The sequence below is a fragment of the Heloderma suspectum genome, chromosome 1 (assembly GCF_057233095.1).
Source record: "Heloderma suspectum isolate Gila_16-S chromosome 1, 16-S_ref, whole genome shotgun sequence".
Classification (NCBI taxonomy): Eukaryota; Metazoa; Chordata; class Lepidosauria; order Squamata; family Helodermatidae; genus Heloderma; species Heloderma suspectum.
Window position 1 is genome coordinate 242308612 of NC_139458.1, and position 27657 is coordinate 242336268.

General features: G+C 42.6%; 1 protein-coding gene across 16 annotated transcripts in view; it reads left to right on the forward strand.

Annotated features, from left to right (window-relative positions):
• The window catches only part of SUPT3H (SPT3 homolog, SAGA and STAGA complex component), a 479638-nt gene that overhangs the window by 386698 nt on the left and 65283 nt on the right, over positions 1–27657 (forward strand). For 10 of the 16 annotated variants that reach the window (XR_014786057.1, XM_084822165.1, XM_084822133.1 and 7 more), the window contains one exon: positions 27224–27309. The exons of 1 other annotated variant lie outside the window; for it this stretch is intronic. Coding sequence is in view for 13 of the 15 variants with exons in the window: in XM_084822165.1 (XP_084678291.1) it covers positions 27224–27265 (42 nt within the window). In the remaining 2 variants the exon portion in view is untranslated. 5 more of the 16 variants (XM_084822194.1, XM_084822112.1, XM_084822202.1 and 2 more) reach the window with 2 other exon arrangements.

A 27657-nucleotide genomic window follows, 5' to 3' on the forward strand; every position in this document is an offset into this window, starting at 1 on the left:
GTAAATCGTCACGTAGCCTATCACGGGTGACTTAAAAAAAAAAAAGCACGTACGCAAATGGCGACCCCCATAGGGAGCCGCCATTCGCATTCCTTATTTGGTCGCCGTAGTCTGCGTAAAGATTTACGTAGACTACAGCGACCAAATAAGGAACGTGAATTGCGGCTCCCTATGGGGGCCGCCATTATCCGTACGCACTTTTTTTTTTTTTAAGTCACCCGTGATAGGCTACGTGACGATTTACGTAGCCTATCACGGCTGACTTTGCAGATCTAGCCGTGATAGGCTACGTTAATCGTCACGTAGCCTATCACGGGGGCGTTTTTTTTTTCTTTTATTGGAATGGCGGCGGCGGCAGCCGGTCAAAAGACTGGCTGCCGCTCCCGCCCCGGACGAAGACCCGACGAACCACCGGCCGGACCCGCCGCCGGGAGGGACATTCGCCAAAGGTAAGTCCCGTCCCGGGGGGGGGCTGGGGGGGTGGAGAATTTCTCCCCGAAACTTGTTCGGGGGGCCGAACACGTTGGCGCTCGGCCCCCCGAAGTTTCAGGGAGAAATTCTCCGCCATCCCTAGCTGTGAGCCGGACAGCGCTGTACCAACTCCCATCTGATACGGTGGCTGCGTCCCTACCTTCCCGACCATCTGCTCCCATCGGTAGTACATGCCCTGGTCTCCTCTTGTTTAGACTACTGTAATGCGCTCTACGGGGTTACCCTTGAAGACGGTTCAGAAGCTGCAGCTAGTACAGAAAACAGCGGTTCGCTTGATTAAAGGCAGCTGCCAGCGAGATCACATCACTCCAGTGCTGAAGGAGTTGCACTGGTCACCAGCTGTTTTCCGGGCCAAATTCAAGGTACTGAACAGCAGCTTTAGCAGGTATTATCTATACCAATGGCACGTATGCATGCTGCTGCAGGAACTAAAGTCACCCATGGAGACAGAGAATGAATGAAGGAATGAATGAATGAATGAATGAATGATTAAAGGATCCTTATAGCTACAGAGAAATTAATGGAGAAATCCAAGGTTTTAATGTAGCTATGATTGGGTATCAGTGTATCCACACTGAAACAAATGTTACAAATGGTAATAGCAAAGGGGTTGGCCTAAACCATGTCCAAAGTTCCTTCCAACTATTTGTTCAGTCGTGTCCGACTCTTTGTGACCCCATGAACCATAGCACGCCAGGCCTTCCTGTCGTGCGCTCTCTCTTGAGCGTGCTCAAGTCCATATTCATTGCATCAGTGATGCTATCTAGCCATCTCATCCTCTGCCGTCCCCTTCTCCATTTGCCTTCAGTCTTTCCCAGCATCAGGGTCTTTTCCAGAGAGTTTTCTCTTCGCATTAGGTGGCCAGAATATTTGAGCTTCAGCTTCAGTATCTGTCCTTCCAATGAGCACTCAGGGTTGATTTCCTTTAGGATGGACTGATTTGACCTCCTTGCAGTCCAGGGGATTCGTAAGAGTCTTCTCCAGCACCACAGTTCGAAAGCATCGATTCTTCGGCGCTCAGCCTTCCTTATAGTCCAGCTCTCACAGCCATACATTACTACTGGGAAAACCATAGCTTTGTCGGCAAGGTGATGTCTCTGCTTCTTACTATGCTTTCTAGGTTTGCCATAGCTTTCTTCCCAAGGAGCAAGCGTCTTTTAATTTCATGGCTACAGTCACCGTCTGCGGTGATCTTGGAGCCCAAGAAAATAAAATCTGTCACTGCTTCCATTTTTTCCCCTTCCATATGCCAGGAAGTGATAGAGCCAGATGCCATGATCTTCGTTTTTTTAATGTTGAGTTTCAAACCAGCTTTTGCACTCTCCTCTTTCACCCTCAACAAGAGGCTCTTTAGATCCTCTTTGCTTTCTGCCATTAGGGTGGTATCATCTGCCTATCTGAGGTTGTTGATAATTCTCCTGGCATTCCTAATTCCGAACTGTGATTTGTCCAACCCGGCGTTTCTCATGATGTACTCTGCATATAAGTTAAATAAGCAGGGCGACAATATAAAGCCTTGTCGTACTCCTTTCCCCATTTTGAACCACTCGGTTGTTCCATGTCTGGTTCTTATTGTTGCTTCTTGACCCTCGTACAGGTTTCTCAGGAGACAGGTAAGGTGGTCTGGTACCCCCATCACTTTCAGAATTTGCCACAGTTTGTTGTGATCCACACAATCAAAGGCTTTAGTGTAGTCAATGAAGCAGAAATAGACGTTTTTCTGGAATTCTCTTGCTTTCTCCATGATCCAGCGAATATTGGCGATTTGATCTCTAGTTCCTCTGCCTCTTCGAAACCCAGCTTGTACTTCTGGTAGTTCTTGGTTCACATACTGCTGAAGCCTAGCTTGTAGGATTTTGAGCATCACCTTGCTGGCATGTGAAATGAACACAATTGTGTGGTAGTTTGAACACTCTTTGGCGTTGCCCTTCTTTGGAATTGGAATGTAAACTGACCTTTTCCAGTCTTGTGGCCACTGTTGAGTGTTCCAAATTTGTTGGCATATTAAGTGCAGCACTTTTAACAGCATCATCTTTTAGGATTTTAAATAGCTCAGCTGGAAGACTGTCATCTCCGCTAGCTTTGTTGTTAGTCATGCTTCCTAAGGCCCACTTGACTTCACTCTCTAGGATGTCCGGCTCAAGTTCAGTGACCGTACTATCATGACTATCAGGGACATTCAGATCTTTCCTGTATAGTTCTTCTGTGTATTCTTTCCACCTCTTCTTAATCTCATCTGCTTCTGTTAGGTCCCTGCCTTCTTTGTCCTTTATCACGTCCGTCTTTGCACAAAACGTTCCCTTGAGATCTCCAATTTTCTTGAAGAGATCTCTAGTCTTTCCCATTCTGTTGTTTTCTTCGATTTCTTTGCATTGTTCATTTAAAAAGGCCTTCTTGTCTCTCTTTGCTATTCTCTGGAACTCTGCATTCAGTTGGATATATCTTCCCCTTTCTCCCTTGCTTTTCGCTTCCCTTCTTTCCTCAGCTGTAATTTTACTTGGATGGAAGTCCCATTGTGTTTAGGGTTCCAGTCTTAGTCAAGCTTCTCAACCCTTGGCTTACAGCAACAAGGAATAAAGGGGGGGGGGAGAGAGACACAAACAACTGTATTACATTAAAAAAGCAAATAAGATAATTAAAATCAAGTCTGACTCTTATAACAGTTGTGTTATTGATCCAGTTGTTCTGTGATGAAAACGCTAATCATGGAAAAATTTGCAAGACAGATATTCTCAGCCACTTCCAGGAGTGACAGAGATTTGGCATCTAAGCTGGTTTGTTGCTGAAGGGAGTATGACTTCTCCTCGTAGCCATGCTGGTGGAAGAAGGAGAGGGGTAGAGGGAGGTGATGAACCCAAGGCTTCTTCACATAACATTAAACCATAGTTTAGCTTTGCATCCAAACACAACACAGTATATTTTGGTTTGCTGGAAAATTCTTTTTAGTCCTTCTTCCATGTTGAACAAGGGTATTCATGTTTTTATGTGACTGTACACAGCACAAAGAAATAAATATGTCATGTCTAAGAATACTTTTATTGTGTCTGTGGGTATATGCCTTTTCTAACCCTGTTTACATTCTGCAGTGTAACTCTATCTCAGTCCTTGTTCCAAAGTGCATAGACTTTAGAATCCTTCCAGGATTTCCCATATCTTTCTTGGACAAAATAGCAGCAACTTATTATGACATTGGTATGTTTCACTTTTTATGGTGCATTAGGAAAATCTTGAAGCCCAGAATTGGGCTCATGAGGAATATTTTACAGACCTGACTGCACTTATTACCTGCAGTGCTCTGTCACCCAGTCACAAAATATCCCTTTTGGGGGCAAGATACTTGGGAAGGTGGTGTCAGTTCAATTCCAGGTGCTTTTTGGTGAAACTGATTCTCTGTGGGTCTTGTTTAGGGGTCACACTATTATGGTGGTTCTGCTCATATCTGCAGGGTCAGTTTCAGAAAGTAGTGTGGGGGGAGGTTTCTGCTCAATCTCATACACTTGCGTTGTGGAGTATTGCAAAATTCCATCTTCACCACCATACTTTTAAATATCTGTCTGAAGCTGCTTGGTGAGGTCAGCAGGGAGTGTTTTGCAAATTTGTCAAAGCAGAGCTCCATGGGTTCAAATATATCCTCACCAGGGTCTAGAAATACTAACTCTTGGGCCTCGAACCAGTGTGCTCACAGTCACCTCTCTTGGCACCGGCCAGGCCCTCCTGATATTCATTCTGTTCTTTAAGATTAACTGAGAGTCTGGCATGCTGCCAAGTGAAGTGCCCATCTCCAGTGCCATCTTTGTTCCCAAGAATGCCTCTGGGTACCAGAGACATTCTTAGAAAATGAAAATGGTGGGTGGCTGCAGCTGGGGATAGCAGGGAGTATCCTACCAGGTTAGAGGGATATGTGTGGGGAGGGGGTGCCTGTGTGTGTGTGTGTGCATGTGTGTAGGAGAAACAGAGAGAGAGAGGGGATTCATTTGTTTTTAATGTGTGTGTGTATGTGTGTTGCCTGGGATTTTTTTCAGTTTGTTGTGTTGGTGCATGTTTTGCTGTGTGTGTCTGTGTATACAGGCATGCATTTTGTGATGCTCAGAGAATCACAGGCTTTTTTCACACAGAGCTTTTATCCTGTGATTGAGATTGCTCCTTCACGGAAGTTTGCAGGCTCTTTACATGACACTGTGATCCTCCAGGGCGTCTCCTGCACTAAATGCCCTTTGTTCCATTTTTAAATAGATTGCAGATAATGAGCTATCAAATTGCCCTGTTGTGTTCCGCTTGAGTTTCCTCCATGAAAAGAGTAAAAGTGGCAAGAGGAGCGAGATCAATGAAAGATAATGGAAGACTTAGATACCGGGCGGTGGGGGGGCAGAAAAAAGGGAGTCCTTGTGTTCCTGCATTTAAAACGGAAGCAGAAGGTTCCATTTTAAATGCAGGAGTTTATGCTGGGATAGAGATGCCCATAGTCTACTTTCTGTGAAATAGTATTTTGAATTTGTATTTTGTTGTGCTCTTTGGGGAAAAATACGTTGTTTGGGGATCAGACCCCACCTCTGCCTTGTACACAGTTCCTTGGCCAAGTTACTTATGTCTGAGCATCATCACTTTGCTTTCTGTGAAATGGGTGTTGGGCAGAAAACTGTGGGTTCAAAAGAGTGGTTTTGTCTTTTGGAACGCAGACCCCACTCTTCCTTGCACCTGTCAAGGGCTCCTTGGAGGGCTCTCAGTCTAATCCAGTAGCCAAGTCCAGACACAGACAAAGGGATTCTTTTAAAAGCTTTAGTCTTTTACAACTTAACAGCTCTACAGGTAGGAACTAGATCTGAGCAGCAGCATCCCTATGCCCTAAGTTAGAACAGTTGGTCCCCGTTTGAAAAGCAATTACTGGCAGACCCCTGAATATAAGGACTAGGGAGAATCCCTCCCCTTTTCCCTTGGATCCTCTGGGCACAACCGTTCTTTGAGCGCCAACCAGGCGCTACACCTCCTTTCCGCGCTCTCCATTTGGCGCCGCTCTCTGCGTCTGCGCCGCGCATCTAACTAGTCTGCTATCGGCGCTGGGTCACTCCCTGGACTGCTTTCTAATCTAGGAATGTGGGTGGGAGGAATCTCTGGCAGCTGCGGGCCCTGGGAAAAAGGGGCGCGCTCCTCTCCCAGGACCGACTGCTCTTCCTCCGAATCAGAACTACTCTGGGATTCTATGGGCTCAGTGTCCACCCTGACAGCACCTAGCTTCTTGGGCAAGTCACTTTTCTTTTAGCTCACCAGTTTGCCTTCTGGGAAATGGGTGTGTTGTTGCTGACCATACCCACCCTGGCAACCGTTTTGTGAATTGGCAGCCTCTTCCATGGCAGCCATTTTCTGAGAATGCCCAGAACAGATGGCTATCCAAAGATGCAATGTTGTCAGGGAAGTAGGCTTATTTCACTGCCATCACCGCCCCAAAGTAAGCATTATAATGTGCTCTTACTTGTGTTCAGTCATAATCATTGTGGGACTTAAATCATCTAGGTTCTAGCTGTCTGTTTCATTGTCCCCAATTCCCTGGTAAACCATGGAGCTAGCTGGGCTCTACAGCAAGGGAGAGGACACTCAGAAGTAGCACTTTCCAGCTCACTATTCCAAAATGAGAACAGGGCTTTGACACTCATACCAGCCACATCTACAGGAAATTTCCCCATTCAGGAATCCATTGGATTCCATAATTGGATTTCCCTGGAGGTGGACCAACTTCATGAGTCCACCAGACCTGCAGAAAGGAATAGCAGCTACCAGCGTAAATCTTACCAAGGAATGATCTGACCATGACAATTGGGTTACAGAGAACGCTCCCTCTCTCCCTCATTTCGAGACCTCCTTCGTCCCACTTGGTTGAAAATACAGGTCAAGAGTGTGTTCTGCAGAATGTGTCAGACCAGTGATATGTTGAGATAGCCCCATTGTCATGGAAGCCATGAAGACCTGAGACAGCCCCGTCAAGGTGGCGATTTCAATACTGAAATTCCCCAGAACAAACATACTGAAGTTTTCCATGATGCTCGATACCACCTCAGCTAGCTCAGGTAAGGAGACTGATAGGCAGCAGGGTGCTTGGTACACCAGTAGAATCCCTCACAGTCCAAACACAAATTAAAAACACTCACATCTAGACTTGAGCAAATTGGTCACCTGGTGAAGGAGGAGGGTTCTTCATAGATGACACCAACACACCCCTCCCTAACCCTCTAGCCCGGACAACCTGTGGGCCACATGCAGCTCTCAGCCTACTTCCATGCCACCTGCAGGCCCCCTTCCCAGCTGATTTGCCTTCCCTTGTCCTGCTGCCCAGGTAATTAGCAATGGGAACAGCCAAGGAGTGCACCAGTTGGTTTCCAGTGCTAATCAGCTGGGCAGCCGGGAGAGGTATGCAGTAGGATTGATGCAATCCCATCACTCACCTTTACCCCCTTCCTGCTCCAGCTGATTAGGTTGGGGCTGCATTGTGTACACAGATGGACAAAAGTGGATCTCAGTTAAACATGCCAGGATGGCCCCTTCATCCTGATTAAATTGTAGATAATAGATGTATTTTGATGGATGAACCTGGCATTAAAAAGCAGCAGCACTAGGCTAGAAGGCAAGTTGATAGGGCAACCCAAAACCATGGGTTGGGGGAAGGGTTGGGGGAGGGAGCAGCTTGAAAGTGTAAACCTTGATCCAAACCAAGCACAAGACAATACCCTATGCACTCCTAAATACAATATCATCGGTATCATCTAAATGCTAAGCTATCTTGTCTTCAGCCATCATATTAGTATTTATGTAAAACTTAGTGAAGGAGGAATTCTGAACTGCCACTAACAGTACTGGCAACATATTTGGGTCAAATGGCCTTAGCACCAGTTCCTTGGGGCTTGAAAATGATCTGAGGAACTGTTTTACTTCTCTGACCCTCCTGGTTGTCAAAGAACACCTTAAAGTGTTAATGTGTTTAGCTTCAGAACCCAAGCCTACACACATTCATTATCTAAACCCCCTGTTTTTATGCAGTTTCAATGTATTTAGGAATACAGCTCTCAGCAGCACAATACTGGGAGAGCCTGTCCTGAGCCGTGGTGCTATCTCTGGACTCATTCTACAATGTGAGAACAATGGAGGGTGGGAGATTGCGGAATTGTGCTGTACATATGGAAAGCATCTGCTGTTGGCATCGTATCTCCCCATAAATAAATGGCTGCTGTTTTCATAGTCACTTTAACGCGTGTAATACAGGTCCATTGTATCAACTTGAGTTTGTAGAAATGTTGATTATCACCAGATTCCAGACCTGCGCTACTCACAGAAATTCCAAAATAATTGTTTCAGCCAGACAGACATTCATGTTTCGTAATGTTCAGGGGCAAAATTTAATGCAAGAGAAACTGGGAGAGTAAATGGCAGTTTAAACTTTTCCAAAACTGAAAGGAAACAAAACAATCCCTTGCCATTTTGTTATGGACTCCTTAGCTGCAGTCCTCTGAGAGCTTTTCAGATTGAAACCAGAAGTGCAACCTGAAAATTAATATCAATTACTGAAAACAAAATGCCACATCAGTAATGTTAAGAGTCTGTTTTAAAACCCACAAACCCGAGGCAATTCAGAGCTACTGAAGGACTAAAATATGAGCTTGACATACAAGAGTTACCACAAACTGATTTACAATCAAAAGCCAACAAGCAAAAGGGAAGCTGCTGCTTGGTGGAGATCAATGCTCTTGTAGTGGCAATATTCTGATCTGTGGGTCTGAATCCACCATGGCTTCGTATTTTAGCTCATAACAGCAGAAGTCATAGAAGGCTTGAGGCTGACATATGTTGCAAAACATACACTGGATATGTAATTTTAATTCAGTTCTGAAATACGTTCCTTTAAACCTTTGGATTAGTCAGCTTTTGTTTTTGTTATATTAAAGGAAATGTCCATTTTGGAATTAAATATTTTGATGCAATAATTGCACCACGATATATCTTGATTATTATCTGCTTGTCTTGTTTTGTTTATTTCCTAGTATCCTGCATGAAAAAAAGCCTTAGCAGATTTGCTGTTTTAGGCTATTCTTGCATTGCATCACAACACATCTGCATATCAGCACATGTAGACCTTGAAAAAAGTACAAGTCTCTTTCTTCAACTCAGCTATTCAGTAAAAGTGAATAGACCAGAAGCTACTTGCAAATTTTTTTAGGCACAAGTGGGGTGCCTAAATTTTTAGGCACCGATGTGCCGCCAAACACACATTTCAATCTGGTTGGGTAAAATAACTCCTGATATGCAATGCATGAAGAATGGGGTGGATTCAATAAATTAGCAGAATCACAAATGGAAACCACTCTAGGAAATACTTTTACACTTTATAATCATTGAAATACTCTAGTGAATGTGTCAGTCTGTACTAAATAAATATATTTGTTTATAGACATGTTCTGTATTAGCTTCCACTCTTCCCCAGGACTTTGCCAAACAAAATCCCACTAGAAGTAGGATGTTCACACCCGAGTAGGAGTTTCTTGGATAAATATTTTTTTATATTGAGACCAAAACCACTTCTACAAATTTCAGACTTTGATTGAAATAGTATATTTCTTTTGCTTTTTATTTCTTCTCATCTCCGCCACTGGCAGCCACTGATGCATTACCTTAACTCCTCTTACCTCCCACTGCTTTGGTGAACAAGAGCCTCAGTAGAAACTGAGCACATCAGGCAGTAATGAGCACTGAGCAGTAATAGAACCAGCCGCACCCAAACCCTCTGCCAGTGAATGACCATGCAAACTGAGGAAGTCTCTCTGTTTGCAGTACAGCTTTCTATGCTTGTTGTACTAGATGAGCTCTTATTTTCCAAACAAGTGAAATTTATCAAACTGAAGATAAAATAAGAATGTATATATGATAAAGTGAACACCCCTTGCATAAAACACGTTATCAGCCAAGAAATTGTTAAATATCATTGCTTTAATATATGTGTTTATGCTGTGATAATATTAAAAAGAGAAAATCTACCCAAGCAGCCAGTAGCTGCAGCGACTGACGGAAAATATCTATTTTTCTCCAAGCCTTTTCAATTGCTTACATGAAAATTCCACTCCTGTAGGCCAGTAGCTGCCTATTTCAACATCCACTGCAGTAATCCTGGTATCTAGCCATAAGAAACAATGGGGAGAAATGGCCTAATGCAAATAATAATTATACGACATGCTATATTTTGAAAGCATTAAACAAACATTCTCCTTGTAATCCATTGAAACACTCCTGGGAAGTAATAGTATCCCAATTTTAAAGACAGGGAAACTGAAACGCCATAAAGGGAGAATGGTCTTTTGGAGGCCACACAGTAAGTAAGTAGTGTAGTTAATATTAAATCCCAGCATCTTCTGGCTCTTGCAACCCACCCCCTCCCACCCAGCTCGGCTTTCTGAACCACACTGTTTCTCTTCCAAGCAAATTGCCTTAAAATACTCAACAGAGTTTGTCAGGAATAACAATATCTAGGACACAGACTCATTTGTCTGGCCCTGGCCAGAGCAGCAACCCGAAATAAATGTTTGTAAGCTAAATGAAAACTTGAGATACTGTATGCAGCCCTATTTAGCGAAGTGTCTAATCAGGCCACTACACACTGTGGGAGGTCTTAATGTTAGTAGGGCACATGTCTGAATTTTTATGCTCTGCCCTGATTCTCAAACAAAATCCAACCTTACAGTTACGTTCTTTCTCTATATGTCTCCCCTAAGGCCTCCAGCTTGACTTTATTTCCAGAAGTTTTCTTACTCAAAAGAATAAGTCTATTAAAGTTTGTGGCAGTGATGGGAAGAACTTTGCATAAGTATGTTTGTTTTGCGAAAGCTACTGCCAAGTATTGTTTTATAGTTTATTTTTTATTTTATTTTTTTAGCTTCTCTCACCATTGTTTACAGTAGCTGCTGAGAAACTTAAAATGATAGTTCATTCCCTACCAATTTCCTTCTTTCTCCTTTTGGCAAACATTCATGCACTATTCCCGTACCTCAAGTTTTTACTGGAGCAGATGCCATCATCCTTTTGCCTTGTTTTCTTTCTTCATGATGATATCAGACAAGTCCTGGGAAGTGGGAACAGAATTTGTTAAAGGCTTTTGATGCGGTGCCAGCAAAAGGAACTGAAGGACTAGGACACAAAATTATGTTAGGCTTACCATGAAGTCAATACAATTTCAGTGGGATAACCTAGACCAGAGATCATCCCCTTGTTGTTTGAAGTCAGTAGAACTGCTAATGAGAATGTCGTTAATAATAGCAGAGAAATTAATGTAACTAGGAGGGGAAGGCGTCTGTGGTTGCGAATGTAATTATTGTGTAACATGGCCTTTGAGTTTACTCCCCTGAGCTTAACTCCTAATCCTTAGAACATATTGGCACTGCCAGAATATTATAGGTATGAATCTAACCTCCAAATCTATATATCCTTAAGCTTGATCGATTTCCAACTGCTTTGAAAGGCAGATACCAGGCCTGAACAATCTGTAATCCACCAAGTCAAACACAGCCCACCAGCCAGGTATCCTAGGTATCACGGTTTACCAGGTTCTTGACATCCATCATATTCTGTTTTTGCAGAGCTAAGCAGCAAAAACAGGTGGTTTTACCAGTCTTTGGTGGGTCCTCATCCATGGTTCAACTTGGGTCACAGGTTGTAGAGGCCTGACTGGAAGCCACTACCCATGGCTAGTAAGTTGCATTCAGCTTTGTCACAAGTTGTGCAGGCATGTCTGTGCCATCCAAGCAGCAATAATATTGGTTTTGCCAGCATTTCTACATCAGCTATATTGTTTGAAGTGGAGTAAAGCAAGGAATCACCAGTGACTTCTCCCCTGCAAATAAATGCTTAGGCTTACTCCACTGCAGTGATTACAATTAACACCTTATGAAAATAGCAGTAATCAGTTCTATTTTAACTGTTTGGATTGCATCTAGTGTCACAAACTTTAACATCAAAATGCATGGATTTGCTCTTGTATTGCATGCACATACACCAGGATTTGGGGCATAAGATGGATGACTCCATGGGGAGCAGAGACTATGGTGCTGTATATGTAAAATCCAGATAAATGATGATGCACTACAGAGAAACATAAGTGATGATAAACTACATAATCCCGTTGATTCAATGGTGAAAGAATGGCTGCAATCTAATTAATAAAACTGGGAACAGGGACATCCAAATCCACAACCTAACTGATTTAATGGCTTAGATGTAGGTAAGGCACATTGCTACTTTGCATTTTCAATTCCTGAGCTGTAAAATGATACAGTGCAATAATTTAGAGTGGGGTGTGATGTGGTGCTTTTATTTATTTGTTTATTAAAATATTGTTATCCTGTTTTTCAAATTAAAGAAATCCAAGGTGGCTTACCAGTTTAAACTTAAAACGATATGATAAATAAAAGTAATAGAAACAACTAAAACAAGAAAATAGCAAGAAAAGAATAAAACTGGCTCCAGCAATTAAAAGCTCCATACACCAGCAATTTAAAAGGGCCTGGGCAAAAAAAAAAGGTCTTCATGTGATGCCTAAAAGCCTGTTCAGCACTAAGCAAGCCTCCCTGGAAAGGCAGGGAGCAACAACTAAAAAGGCCTTTTCCTGAGTCACCACCCACCTCACATCTGATAGCAGGAATAACTGGAGAAGGACATTAAATGATGGCTTTCATTAACAAAACCTTGTGCAGAGTAAATGGTTTGAGGATTTCCAAAGGTGATAAAGCATGAATGGAGCAGGCACAGCATAGAATTTGGGACCCTGTTTCTGAACTATGCATATGTACAGAGGGAAAAATATTTTTCATTGTTTTATTTATTTTCATTCCTTATACACTGCTGTTCTGAACAGTATCCAAAGTGCTGTAGAACTAAAAAAAAGTACCATAAAATGTACATTCATAAAGGGCAGTATGGTATAAAAGGTTGAAAATTCCCATTCCTCCTGGGCAGTCCCAACTATCTACAAAATGTATACAGAACGGAGGAATGATCATAGATATGATAAAATAAGTTTTACTTAAGTGAGCAGGAGCATCTAACAGTGAATGTTTTGTGTATGAAAAGTGGTAAAGAGGCATTCCAAATCTGAGGACAAAAATACTCTTCTGCTTGACACTTTGATTCATCCTTGCAGTTTGCCCCTTGCCTACTGTCCAGGGACAAGCAACAACTGCTCCTGTGTGAGCAGCAGGGTGTCAAACTGCATTTGCACTGCTATTTTCCCTGTCCACAGAAAAAGCAAACACAACACAGAACTTCAGTAATATGGCAATTGTCTAATAGGATAGAATTGCATATGACATAGATCTGTGTGTAACAAAAGTCCAATGGGGCTGCTTTTTCTGGAGAAAAGTGGCTTCAAAAGAGGGATTTTTGAGCAAAAAAAGGAAGGGAGGAGATGCTTAATCCTTTCCATGCTCACTGTTCTTTGCTCAAAATCAACCCCAAACCACTTTACCCCAAGGAGGTTCCAAACTCAAAGTCTACCCTGCAGGGGAAAAGCAGCTTGAGGGGGGCAATTTGGAGCAGTGAAGCCATGAGTGAGGAAAAAGTTAAGCATCTCTTCTGCTCCCTCCACTTACTCACTTCAGATCCTCCTCCTAAACCTGCTTTTCCCTAGGCAAAGATTAAGAAGCCCTTTCTATGTAACACAGGGTTTGGCCCTTGGGCGCTGTACTGTTTCATCAGTTGGGCATTTGTAGTTTGAACTGATTGATTGTGGAGAAGCTAAATTTGAGCCTTTATTGCTAATGTTATAAAGGGAAGGGATTTAATATAAAGAGATTCACTACTTTAGCATTAGATACAAATTTTTGTTAATTGGATCTTAATTGGAGACAAAACCCATTAGAGCTTAGGCCTGCAATGTGTTTTCAGTGCTAAGGTTCAATCCTAAAACATGTGAGGTAGTAATAATGAATAAGGGCCAACTTAGATGTGACTTTACAGGAGATCTGACCACAGGTTTCCTAGCTTTCCACAAAGGTAGGAGCAACCTCAGGGTAAGGTGGAGGATCAGATGGAGCTGTGGCACTGTGGGAAGGAGATTTAACCCTTTGCAATGCTGCCATTTTTCTGGCTCAGTCTCCTGCAACTCGACCCCTGGGGGAAAATATGCAGGTACACTTATGCTATCGGTGTGTTTTCCCCTGCAAATCAAATGGAAATATCATGCAGTTCAGGTCAGAAAAATGTTGTGGTATGGGGAGTGGGTTAGGAAAAAACTCCTCCAGTTCCACAGCCCCATTGGATTCCCCCACCCCCCACGAAAATTGTGGGAGTTCCAGTAACAGATCTCATGTCACATTAGTTTAGTCCTAAGATTTTGCATCTCACCACTCCAGCCAGCCCACAGTCACCCAACCTAGGGATGGCGAAAAGGTTACCAGGATAGAAGGTGGGATTGCCAGACCACTTTCAGCCCCAGCACCTCTCATTTTAGAAAAGCACTGGTCCTATGCATATTGGAAGATGAAAGTAGATTTAGGAAGAAACATGGAAGGAATGTTCACATTTTTCTTTCACCCCAGCAGTGTGCCTTGCCTTGCCCTTTGCACAGTTGCATTCTCTATAGTTTCCTGCTTGAGTGCAATGTCGGTTTCTTCGTGATTATTTAAATGTGGTTATATTTGTTTTTTTATAGCACAAATGGCAAAAAATCTTCTGGTTGGCACAGGTGGTGCCTTTTACCATTTCTCATTCACTTGCAAAAATCCTTCTGGAGTAAGGGGACCTAACAACAGTCATACATACACTGGTTACTTCTAGACTAGACTACTGTAATGTTCTAGGGCTGCCTTTAAACATAGTCTGGAAGCTTCAGGTTGTGGTGGCCAGATAGCCTGTGCATATGACATTGTTTTGACTTATTTTTAAGCACAAATTCAGAGTGTTGTCTTAATCTTTAAAGCCACAACAGCATGGTACCATATTGCTTAAATTATGCCTACACCCTTATTTTTTATTCATTTATTTATTATTACATTTATATCCTGCCTTCCTCTTTAAAGGAACCCAAGGTAGCTTACATGGTCCTCCTTCTCTCCATTTTATACTCACAACAACCATTTGAGGTAGATTAGGCTGAGAGTCCGTGACTGGCCGAAAGTCACTCAGTGAGCTTCATGGCTAGAACCCGGACTAGAACCCAGATCTCCTGAGTCTCAGTCCAACACTCTGACCACTACCCCTCTCTTATGAGCCTGCATGTGCCCTGAGGCCAGCCTCAAAGGCTTTGCTCTCTGGCCCACCATTAACATCAGTGAGGTTGGCAGATACAAAGGACAGGGCCTTTTTAGTGGCCCTGCAGGTTTGGAACTCCCTCCCCTGAGAATTTTTGCTCCCTCACTTCAGAGTTTTAAGCAGGTCCTAAAGACCTTTCAGTTTTTCCAGGCATTTCATTAACCTGTTGCTGGCTTTTGTCTGTTTTATCTTGCTGCTGTTTTTAGTAATTTTATTATGTGGCTTCATTTTAATAAATTCAGAACAATGATAAGTAAGGTCCCATGGCAACTCTAATGAGAAAAGGTGTCCAAGATGAGTGGGAGTTTTTAAAAAAAAGGAAATTCTAAAGGCACAATTCCAACAAGGAAAAAAAAGATGGAAGACAACAGAAGAAGCCAATGTGGCTTCACAAAAAGCTTAGAGATGACCTGAAAACAAAAAAGGACACGTATAAGAAATGGAAGGAAGGCCAAGCTACAAAGGAAGAGTACAAGCAGATAGCACAGAATTGCAGGGATGGCGTCAGGAAGGCTAAAGCTGAGAACAAGCTGAGGTTAGCGAGGGATGCTAAAAGCAACAAAAAGGCTTTCTTCAGATACGTGCATAGTAAAAGACAGAGGAAAGAAATGGTGATTCAGCTATTAAATAAGGATGGCAAAATAATAACAGATGACAAACAAAAGGCAGAAGTGTTCAGTTCCTACTTCAGCTCAGTCTTCTCCCAAAAGAGGGTCTATGACACACACAAACCCCTGGCAATGGTGAAGTACAGGCTGAAGGGGCAAGATTGCAGCTTGACATAGGCATATGGTCAAGGAACTCCTAATTACTATGAATGAGTTCAAATCTCCGGGGCCAGATGAACTGCAAGATGAACTGCCAGATGAACTGCATCCTAGATTAATGAAGGAACTGGCAGAAGAACTCTCAGACCCACTGTCTTTGAGAAATCAAAGATTTTAAGAAATCTTTGAGAAATCATGGAGGATGGGTGAAGTGCCAGATGACTGGAGGAGGGCTAATGTTGTCCCTGTCTTCAAAAAGGGTAAAAAGGAGGCACCTGTGAACTACAGACCAGCCAGTCTGACATCAACCCCTGGGAAAATTCTGGAGCAGATGATAAAGCAATCAGTCTGTAAGCACCTTGAAAACAATGCAGTGATTACTCGAAGCCAATGTGGATTTGTCAAGAACAAATCCTGCCAGACTAATCTGATCTCATTTTTTGATCAGGTAACCTCCTTTGTGGACTGTGGGAATGCTGTGGACTTCAGCATACCTCGACTTCAGCAAAGGTTTCGACAAAGTGCCCCATGATATCCTGATGAGCAAACTAGCTCAAAGTGGGCTAGATGAAACAACGATCAGGTAGATCCACAGTTGGCTACAGAATCAGACTGAAAGAGTGCTTATCAATGGGATCTTCTCAAACTGGGGAGAGGTCATGAGCGGGGTACTGCAGCGCTCAGTCCTGGGCCCACTGCTTGTCAACATTTTTATTAATGACTTGGAGGAGGAGGTGCAGGGAATGCTTGCCAAATTTGCAGATGACACAAAATTGGGTGGGATAGCTAATACCCTGGAAGACAGAAACAAAATTCAAAGTGATCTTGGTAGGCTGGAGCACTGACAGAAAACAGCAGAATGACATTTAATAGGGATAAATGCCAAGTTCTGCACCTAGGAAAAAGAAACCAAATGCACAGTTACAAGATGGGGGATAATTGGCTCAACAGTTCTACAAGCGAGAAGGATCTTGGCACTGTTGTAAATCACAAGCTGAATACGAGCCAACAATGTGATGTGGCTGTAAAAAAGGCAAATGCTATTTGGGGCTACATTAATAGAAGCATAGCTTCCAAATCCCGTAAAGTACTAGTTCCCCTCTACTGGTTAGGCCTCATCTGAAGTACTGTGTCCAGTTCACTTTAAGAAGGATGCGGACAAACTGGTTCAGAGGTGGGCAACAAAGATGATCAGGGGACTGGAAACGATGCCCTATGAAGAGAGACTGAAAGAACTGGGCATGTTTAGCCTTGAGAACAGAAGACTGAGGGGAGATATGATAGCGTTTTTCAAGTACTTAAAAGGCTGTCACAGAGAAGAAGGCCAGAATCTCTTCTCGATCATCCCAGAAGGCAGGACATGGAATAATCGGCTCAAGTTACAGGAAGCCAGATTCCGGCTGAACATCAGGAAAAGCTTCCTGAGTGTCAGAGCAATACGACAATGGAACCAATGACCTAGGGAGGCGGTGGGCTCTCCCACACTGGAGGCATTCAAGACGAGGCTGGACAGCCACCTGTCAGGGATGCTCTGACCTGGATTCCTGCATTGAGCAGGGGGTTGGACTTGATGGTCTTATAGGACCCTTCCAACCCTAAGATTCTATGATTCAATAATTCTATAAGTTTCCAAATTATCTAGGATGATCTCAAGTAAGAGGTTTAACATGGTAGGCATATGTGACAGCCCTACCACATATATTCAGTGCTGTGTGACCCATATATTCATCCTCCAGTGTAATCTACACGCACTGTATGAGTGCATAATTGCAAACAGACCTGGTTGTTGTTGCTGTTATTTTAAAAGTGAGGGAAGAATCACATGAATTTTGGTGCCTGGCCTCAGGTCCTTGCAATATTACCATGATACCATACTCATGGTGAGGAAGTATTAGCCCATGAGGCCAGGTACCTAAAATTTGTTGTTGTTGTTCAGTCATTAAGTCATGTCCGACTCTTCATGACCCCATGGACCATAGCACGCCAGGCCTTCCAGTCCTCCGCTCTCTCCCGGAGTGTGTCAAGTTCATTACCTAAAGTTAGTATAACAGAAAGAGATGGTAAATTCTAGAGCTTGTGTTTGAGTACATGCATCTAACATTGTTAACATTGTTGCTGGTTTTATTGTTGTTTTTATGTTTTAATCACTTTTATTATTTTAACTGCTTCTGTGTATTTTATTGCTATATGACGCCTTGGGAGGGCTTCTGCCCTGAAAGGCGGCCAAGAAATATTTTAAATAAATTATTCAGAGTGTAATGATTCTAATAAACATATATGTTGAATGACAAGGTATATTTTGTCTCTTGGAATACCAAAGTGGATAGATGCACTATAGGAAAAGCAGGGTCTAAATTACTCACTTTTGAAAGAGGGAGGGGCATAATTTCTAAGATGTTAAAGAGGACCAGAATGCTCGAAAAGCATTCACCACCTTAGAAGGGATAGCTGTCCTATTGTCATAATTGTTTGTCAGCAAAATGCTTAGCAAAATATTCACCTTAAAATGTACGTACTTGAAATTCTGTTTTTATATGGTATGAATAGATGTTTTGTATGTTTGTAACATTCAAACTTTTTTTTTTTTACTCTGACCTTTATATGTTTATTACTTGGTTGTTAGGGAAAAATCTGTCTCTCCTCTTTGTTTTCATCAGGTCTGGCACAAAAACATAGGCTGCTGACATTGACATTGGTATGCCAGCCCTCAGCCCAGTGCACAGAATATATTCCAGCCCCTTCCTGGACCACTTCCATAGCCCAATAAACCTTTTTGGGAGTCTACTCCTTCCTAGGGGATAGAATTCAGAATCTGCTGTCAGAATTGTTTGATTTTGGGATTTCTGCAGCACATTCTAGTTACAAGGTCCTTAGGGACACCCCAGCATTGATGCCACTGTGAAAGGCATACAGCAGCCTTCTCCAACTCGGTGTCCTCCAGATGCATTGAACTACAACTCCCATCATCCACAGCCAGCATAGCCATCAACAGCACCTCCTCTTCCTCCTCTCACCTGAGTGTTCTCTGATGATCACCCCAGTCACCCCTGATGATCTTTAAAGTGATCTGTGTACACAGTGGTGATTATCTGCTGCCCTATGTACATTAAAGGCAATTGTTTGTTTGGCAGGGGAAAGGGATTTGGAACCCTAACTAAAGCTGGAACTGCTGAAATACATTGCTGAATACAACAAGATAGGATGTCTTTGATATCATCTTCCAGACATGTAAGCATTTGCTTGCAAGAGACAATGAAGTGTGTTTTGAATATGAGGGGGTTGGGAATAGACTACATTGTTTCCTAGATGACCTGAATCAAACTTGAGTGTGTGTGGCTGCCAAAAATCCATCCCCAAAACAGTGGAGAATTCAACTATTTAACTTTAATCTGAATCCAAGTTTATTCTTAGGTTCATTTATCTCAATATAAGCTGCACAGTAGCATGAAATGTTGTATTTGTGTGTTAAAGGTTGTTGCTGTGGTTATAAAACTGTTAAAATTTCAAGGTCAAGAAGGTAAATGCATTATTTTTGCATGAAATTTAAAATGTGAACTCTAAATAGCTTGGGCAGGCTGCAAAATTATGACATCTTTGGACTTGTGGTTGTTGTGGTATATTGAATCTCTTTTATACGGTTAATGTCTGGCCTAAGTTTAAATATTTCATTCTAGGCTATTAATTTTTATGACATTGTCTAACCTTTTTTTTAATGACTCTGTATGTTCAAACTGATTATTTCTTACCATGTAGTGGTTAATTAATACACCTCTAACACAGTCCTGTGCACATTTATTCAGAAGTAAGCCTTGTTCTGTTTAGTGGGACTTACTCCCAGGTAAGCATGCATAGGATTGCAGCCTTAAAAAGTGAATTCTGGAGCTTCACTCATGCATTGCTTCCCATCTTTGGAAAACAATAGAAGAATTGCTCTACACAAAGTGAAATGTTTTCCATTTTTCACAAAGAATATTTCTTCTCATAAACAAGAACGGGAAGTCCCTCTGTGGGTTCAGTCCTGAACTGCAGTCAGCTTGAAACTCTCTTTTTAAATGTTTTTCTAGATGTCTTCTCTATGATATGTGTGTGTGGCCTCCCAAGCCCCTTTGGCAACCCCCCCCCCCCAGAAGAGCCCCAACTGCCTCCAGTCATTCACAGCTCACCTTTCTCTCTGCAATTGCAAAAAAAAAAAAGATGCTCTGGGAACAGGGCTTCTGTGGCAGGGACCTGTACAGAGGCTGTAAAAGCTGGGAAAATTTTGTGTGTATGCGGGGAAGGGTGTGTGTGTGTGTGTGTGTTCATGAATGAATGAGTGGTTGTGGATGTGTATTGGGGAAGGGGGAGCGTGTATATGTTCATGCATGTGCAGCCCCCGAACACCAGATGAGGTCTTTGGAAGCAAAAAGGTTGTGCACCCCTTGCTCTATGGGCTTGATTTTGGAGGGTAACCCTCTGTTGAGGGAAGAACACTGTGGATTAGTTCAGGTTGAGAGCTAGATTTTTATTCCTCACTGATGAGAGTTGTGGAGACCTTAAAAACAGCATGGTTTAAGAAACAATTACTCACTTGCGAATACCCTACATTTAGAGTTGCAAAACTATTTATTTTATTATTAATTTTATTTATTTATTTCCTGCCACTCTGGCAAAAAACAGCACTCAAGGCAGCTAACAGTAAAAAAAAATTAAAACAAAATCTTAATTAAAACATACCACAAAAACAAGTAAATTGAAAACACAATTAAAATGCAACAAAATAAGCGGCACCAGCCAATGTAAAAACCCCTTCAGCTGCAGACCAGCTTTTGTGCTGAAGGCCTGCCTGGCGAATAACATATTTGCTTGCCTGTGGAAGGACAACAGAGAATGAGCCAACCTCTCCTTCCTCAGCAGGGAGTTCCAGAGTCCGAGAGCGGCCACCAAGAAGGCCCTCCCTTGAGTCCCCACCCCCTGTGTCCCCACCAAACATGCCTCTAATGGTGGCAGGACTGAGAGAAGGGCCTCCTCCAATATCTTAAATATCTTAAAAGGTATCCAATATCTTAAAACCTGGGCAGGCTCGTATGGGAGAAGGCAATCTTTCAGATAGCCTGGTCCCAAGCTGTATAGGGCTTTATAGGTCATAACCAGCATTTTATAAATTGTGCCCATTATCCAGTGCAGTGGGGTTCAGGGAGGGTTTAAAAAAAACAAAACAGAGGTCTGACCACTGCCTCTTTTAGGCAAGATGGAATCACACCTTGCTGTAAAGAGGCATTCACCACTACCCTTGCCCACTCAGCCAGTCCCCTCCCCACCACCGCTTTTATAAGCCAGGAAGGGCAAGGGCCCAGCACACAAGTGGTAGGCCTCACTTCTCCAAGGATCCTATCCACAAAGGAAAAACTGATGCTATAGTGTCTGCAAAGTGGAATGTAGCCCGCCCCCCTACTCTCCCTCCCTTTGTGGCATATCTTATACTGGTTATTATTTGGCCTTCGGCTATTGGTTGGTATAGAAATGACTAATAATAATAATAATAAACTGTAGTATGTGTGTGGGGAGAAAGGGATGAGAGTGCTCTACTTATTATTTTTCTGGACAGAGGAGATGTGGCAGTTGCAGTTGGACATGCTAGGTGAGGAAAAAGGTAAGGTCTGCCCCAATTTCTGGTCCCTCTCCCATCCAGGGTGCTGTGACAATACACCACTGAACCCATGCCAAGTCAGCGTGTGCAAAAATAACAGCTGTCCAGGATTTAATCTTGGATGAGGGCACTGACTTGACTTACACAACTAAGGCCTGGCTGGATGAAGGGCATAGTGTTAGCCTCTCCCAGTTGTGTCCAGCTGTGTTCTCAGTAAAGCAGGGGTGCCCATAAGTGGCCCTCCACCACCTTCTGTGGCTCACCAAGCCTGCAGGTGCCCCACCCAGTTTTCCATGCAGCTCATTAGCTGGGCTGTGGGGAAAAGACCGCACTCCCAATGGGGGTTGAGGAGGGGGAAGAAAGCCTCTCCCCTCCTCCACTGACACCAGCTGCTGGAGGGAATGAGGAGACATAAGTCTCCTCCCACCCCCAATGACCCTGAAGCAGCCAATCCCATGTGTGTGTGTGCATGCACGCACATGCGTTTATACGTATCTGTGCAATCCCCAGCCAACCCCAGATGTGGCCCTTGGGACCAAAAAGGTTCTGCACCCCTGCAGTAAAGCATCAGCATAAACTTGATCGTCAGGTGGGATTGATATGATCTGTAAAAAGTCAGTCTCCTTTTCCAGGTTCCCTGATCTGGGAAAGGCCCTGGTTCAAGTGTCTGTATCTATTGTTAAGGCTGTCTCAGTAGATTAGAGACCATGTTAGTATATCGGCCACACTGCTGCCTAACAGGCTCCTGCTTTAACTGGCAGAGGTATTGTTGGACCTGGTATTGAGGACCCTGAGGCTGGAATACTTCGAAGTTCTTTGGCTCACTCCAGAAAAGCTTGCCTAGCGCCTACATTGTTGTAGGCCAGGTAAGACCTGGTAAGACCTCTTTATTCTACCAGGCCTTTTAAACTGTTTTAACTACTGCTTTTAAACAGCTGTTTTATGATTGTATTTTTATGACATTATATTATATTGTTATATTTTTTTGTAAACTACCCTGGCAACATTTTTGAAGGAAGGTATATAAATTCACAAAATAAACAGCAAATATCTATACTGAGTTCCTGTTGTCAGGAATAGCTCAGGTTTTCATTCATTCATGACAACCATGGGGCTATCCCAAAAAGTTATGGGTGTGACTCGTATGGCAGATCATTAATAAGATTTTATGCTCTAGGTTCAACAGAACAATGGTGATATCTGTGTGTGTGGGGGGGGTGACTGACAGCAATCCATGACCTCAGCAGGATGGGGAACCAGTTTGGTTGATTCATCTCAGAGACTAATGGATCCAAGATTATTTCCTGACAGCTGTGGGGGATTTCCTGCTGATGTGGTTGGTGATTCTGTTGATAGTCTGATCAGTCTCTGGAATATGGAGAAGCTTTGGCCAGTAGGTATTATTATCATTCTTAGACATCCTCTCCTGCATATTAGAACCAGATACAATCTCTAGTATTCCAGGGAACTTGGGGTAATGATACAGCTTGGATGACAACAAGAACATAGATGGAGAAAAACGTGGAACAAATCTAACCAAACACAAGGTACAGCCCATTTGAAGGGCTACTCTGTGATGGTAGCAAATAAAAAGTGTTTCACCACCATTGTATCCATGGAATGCCATCTAGTGGCCCCTTTTCTGAACAGATGGTGGCCTTTTATGTGCTGGATCTTAGGATGATCATATAGAGCCATGGACTCATTTGCTAAGTTTAAAAGAAAATTATATCTGCTCCAGTGTGGTTGTTGTTTATTCGATCAGTCGCTTCCAACTCTTCGTGACTTCATGGACCAGCCCACGCCAGAGCTTCCTGTCGGCCATCGCCACCCCCAGCTCCCCCAAGGTCGAGTCCGTCACCTCCAGAATATCATCCATCCATCTTGCCCTTGGTCGGCCCCTCTTCCTTTGGCCTTCCACTTTCCCTAGCATCAGCATCTTCTCCAGGGTATCCTGTCTTCTCATGATGTGGCCAAAGTACTTCAGTTTTGCCTTTAAGGTCATTCCCTCAAGTGAGCAGTCTGGCTGTATTTCCTGGAGGATGGACTGGTTTGATCTTCTTGCAGTCCAAGGCACTCTCAGAATTTTCCTCCAGCACCACAGTTCAAAAGCATCTATCTTTCTTCGCTCAGTCTTCCATATGGTCCAGCTCTTGCAGCCATAGGTTACTACGGGGAATACCATTGCTTTAACGATGCGGACCTTTGTTGTCAGTGTGATGTCCCTGCTCTTCACTATTTTATCAAGATTTGTCATTGCTGTCCTCCCAAGAAGTAAACATCTTCTGATTTCCTGGCTGCAGTCAGCATCTGCAGTAATCTTTGCGCCTAGAAAGACAAAGTCTGTCACTGCCTCCACGTTTTCTCCCTCTATTTGCCAGTTATCAATCAAGCTGGTTGCCATAATCTTGGGTTTTTTGAGGTTTAACTGCAACCCAGCTTTTGCACTTTCTTCTTTCACCTTTGTCATAAGGTTCCTCAGCTCCTCCTCGCTTTCAGCCATCAAAGTGGTATCATCTGCATATCAGAGGTTGTTAATATTTCTTCCAGCGATTTTAACTCCAGCCTTGGCTTCATCAAGCCCAGCACGTCGCATGATGTGTTCTGCGTACAGGTTGAATAGGTAGGGTGAGAGTATACAACCCCGTCGTACTCCTTTCCCAATCTTAAACCAGTCCGTTGTCCAGTGTGGACTCCATAGTAAATGCATAATATATGAGATGTTCCCATAGACACATCCAGTTGCAATTGCTTGGATGAGTTTCAGTTGTTGCAGCTTAGGGATGTGGATAGGCCTACTACCTGAGTGCTCGTTCCTCATTTATCTTGATAATATTTAGTCAAGGGGGAGTGACTAGGTGGTGTCAGACGTAGTAAGTGCCTCATAGAAGGGGAGGTCCCAGCTGCATCTGTGCTGCAGGATTCTTCAGAGCTCTGTTCTGTCCCCTGTGAGAATCAACATCTATATGAAACTGCTGGGAGAGGTCATCAGGGGATTTGGGGTAAAATGTCATCAGTATGCCGGTGACATCCAACACTGTTTGTTATATTCACCTCATTCAGGTGAATTAGTGGATGTTCTGAATAAGTATGTGCAGTCTGTAATTAATTGGATAAAAAAGGTAAAGGTGTCCCCAACCAGTCGTGTCCGACTCTAGGGTGCGGTGCTCATCCCCGTTTCTAAGCCGAAGAGCCAGCGCTGTCCGAAGACACTTCCATGGTCATGTGGCCGGCATGACTGAACACGGAGGTGCACGGAACGCTGTTACCTTTCCTGCCGAGGCGGTACCTATTTATCTACTTGCAATTTCTTGCTTTCGAACTGCTAGGTTGGCAGAAGCTGAGACTGAAGATGGGAGCTCACTCCGTCACGCAGCACTCAGGTCTCGAACTGCTGACCTGCCGACCTTCCAGTCTGCAGTTCAGCGTCTTAACTACTAAGCCACCGCGGTCCCCCAATTAATTGGATGGGGGCTAATAAATTGAAGCTCAGTCCTAATAAGACAGAGGTGTTGCTGGCTGGTGGTCTATCTGACCATGGTAGTGGTGATCAACCTGTGCTGAATGTCATTGCTTTCCATTCCCCTTTAGAAATCAGGGGCTTTTTAGTGATGGATGTACAAGTATTGTCCATAGCATAAAGTGCCTTTCTTTGGTTAGCGGATAAGTTCCCCTCCCCACTTTCCTTGAAAGAGATCTGCTACAGTTACCCGTGCTTCAGTAACATTCCATTCCATTTATTATATTTCTATACCGCCCCATAGCCAAAGCTCTCTGGGCGTTTCACATCCAGGCTTGATAAATGGAATGTGCTGAACATGGGGCTACCTCAAAAAAAAGTGTTTTGAAACGTCAGTTAATCTGAAACATGGAAGCCAGGTTGTTAACCAGGGCTCACTATGAGGAACAAATTTGCCCAGTAGTCAAAGACTTCCATTGGTTTCCACTTTGTTTCTGAGCAGAATTCTAAGTCCTGGTTTTAACCTATAAAGCTCTGCCTAAATGGTCTAGAACCAAAGTATCTAAAGAATGCCTTCTTCTATAGAAACTTGCCTGTCAACTATGATCTTCTTCTGAGGTGCTTCTCTGGATGCCTTACCTTTAGAGGTTAGGTTGGTAGCTTCTAGAGAGAGGGTCTTCTCTGTTCTGGAATTCCCTCCCCTGGCAAATCCACTGGGCTCCTTCTTTACTAGCTTTTAGACAGCAGTCTGCCCTGTTTCCCCAGCTTTTTAACATCAAATGATGTTTTACTAGCTGTTTTTGATTTTTAGTCTGTGATACTGCTCTTTTATTTTATTTTTTTGTCTACCTTGTTTTAACTATTGTTGGTTATTGTATATTGTTTTATTTGGTTGTAAGCTTGATTGTAAGCTGCCTTGGAGATCTTGAGTGGAAAGTTGGGGTAGAAATTCTTAATATATCTATATATAATATCTATCTTATGTGTGTGTATGAGTGTGCATGTGTGTGTGAATAATAATATGAAAACGAGTGTGGACAGATTTGGATCTAGGAGACTTGGGTTCACATGATGCTCTGTCAATGAGACTCTCCTGTATTGTCCTGGACCCAAGGGTTCTTTGTTGCATATCACATCAGTTTGGTCAGTCACTGCCAGCACCATCCCATCTTTTAAAATTCATTAGCACATTTCAATATAAGATAAAATGCTGGAGATAATCAGACATGTTGTTACTCACTCATCACGTACAGATAACCTTTTCAAATTCTTCCTATTGCCTGTATTACGTTTTACTACTCTCTGACATATTTATTTATATATTGAACAATCATGTAATAAATAATACTTTTAACAAGCTTTCTTAGCATAAATATTGAGCAGATAGGCCTGTGTTTCTATGGATCTCTCCTTATCACTTTTTAAATTCTCCACCTCCTACTTACTTATTTGTGTAACATTCTACAGTTTAATATTCTATTTATTTAGAACTTTTAGTTGAATAACAACCCATGTGAATGCAATATTGATTTAATTAACGAAAATACAATTTTTACTACTTCTTGAGCTAATTGTGTTCTCTTTCCCCTCCCCCTTCAATTCGTAGTTCTGTGTGTGTGTGTATGAAAGATATAAGCTTACATGTACCAAGCATATAATGCTACTGTGAGAAGACCTAGTAGTTAAATCAAGGTTCCTTTAAGTTGAAGTTACCCCAGGATGAGGTGTTTTCTGAGAAAAAAAAGTGTTTTAGAGTGTAGCTGTGTCTATAACTAGGTTACTTTCAGCGGAAATTTCTTTACTGATGTGCACAATACTTACACTTGTTAGAAATTGGATGTCACATGTTCTCTTCCTCTGTACTGTATAGTTAATCCGTATTGATGGTGATATCACAGCTCATGATGTATTTTCTACCATTAAAAGGAATGCCAAGAATCTTGAGCTGCCTTAAGTAAAGCCATGAAAATATTTCAGTAACTCTAAGTAGTGCTTTTATGCCTTCCTCACGTTATAGTTTTGACTTTGGTCATTTCTGCCCCTTTTTCAAAAGCCATACTAGGCAGTGTTAGAAACAACAATGCTACTGGGAGAAATCCATCTGGTAGATGAAGTGATGGGTGATGGACTGGGTATTGTCATGATACTGATGTCTGTTTCTATAACTGAAAGAGATTTTAGCACCAGACTGTAAAATTACCATGAGAGAAATTTAAAACACCAGAGTAATTTATTATACTTATGGCAGAAGTGGATCTTATACATAGTGAAGAGATTGCATGAGTTTGTGAAGGACAGAAAGATTATAATAATAGTAGTTTTGACCCCCATTTATTTATGTATTAGGTAATTAACAAAATAGGATGACATATTTCTGTACATGTCTTGAAATAGAATCACTAACCACTTGCTAACCACACTGGGCTTTTAATAGAAAAAGTGGTTGCTTAATGCTTCCCCACCAGAAATGTTAAGATTACATTTGCTATTAGACTGCAGCCAGAATAGTCTACAAAACAGGAAGAAAGCCTTGCACTGCTCTCTGCCTCTTTTCCTTGTTTAAGTTGATGTGATAATTCATTACAGATTTTCTTTCTTTGACAGAGTGCCTGCCGCAGAAATGGGATGACTTTTCTTGCTTGCTAATATGGTTGTGGCTACAGCAACAGGAAAGACAGTGTTATCTTAAGGTGATTTTTCCCCTTGTCCCCTTCATGGAAAGGGAAAAATAAATTTTGGAGGGGAAAAAAAACCCTCCAATGACTGCATGTGTAATTGTGAGTGGGCTGGTTTGTTGTGACTATCAACTGGCTGCCTCTTGTCTCTTTCTTCAGCCCCCTCAATTGTTACTCTTGTTTTCTAAATTAAACATTTAGCTAAGTAATGGCAGGATGTTTGGAATATTGTGTAGGTGGATGAAAATGCAGTTCACACCATTTTGAAATTTCCACTAGATTTCATTGCAGTGCCAGCCTACGTATCCAACTGTGGTGTCCTTTTTGTAAATTTTAATTCATGACTATATATCATTTATACAT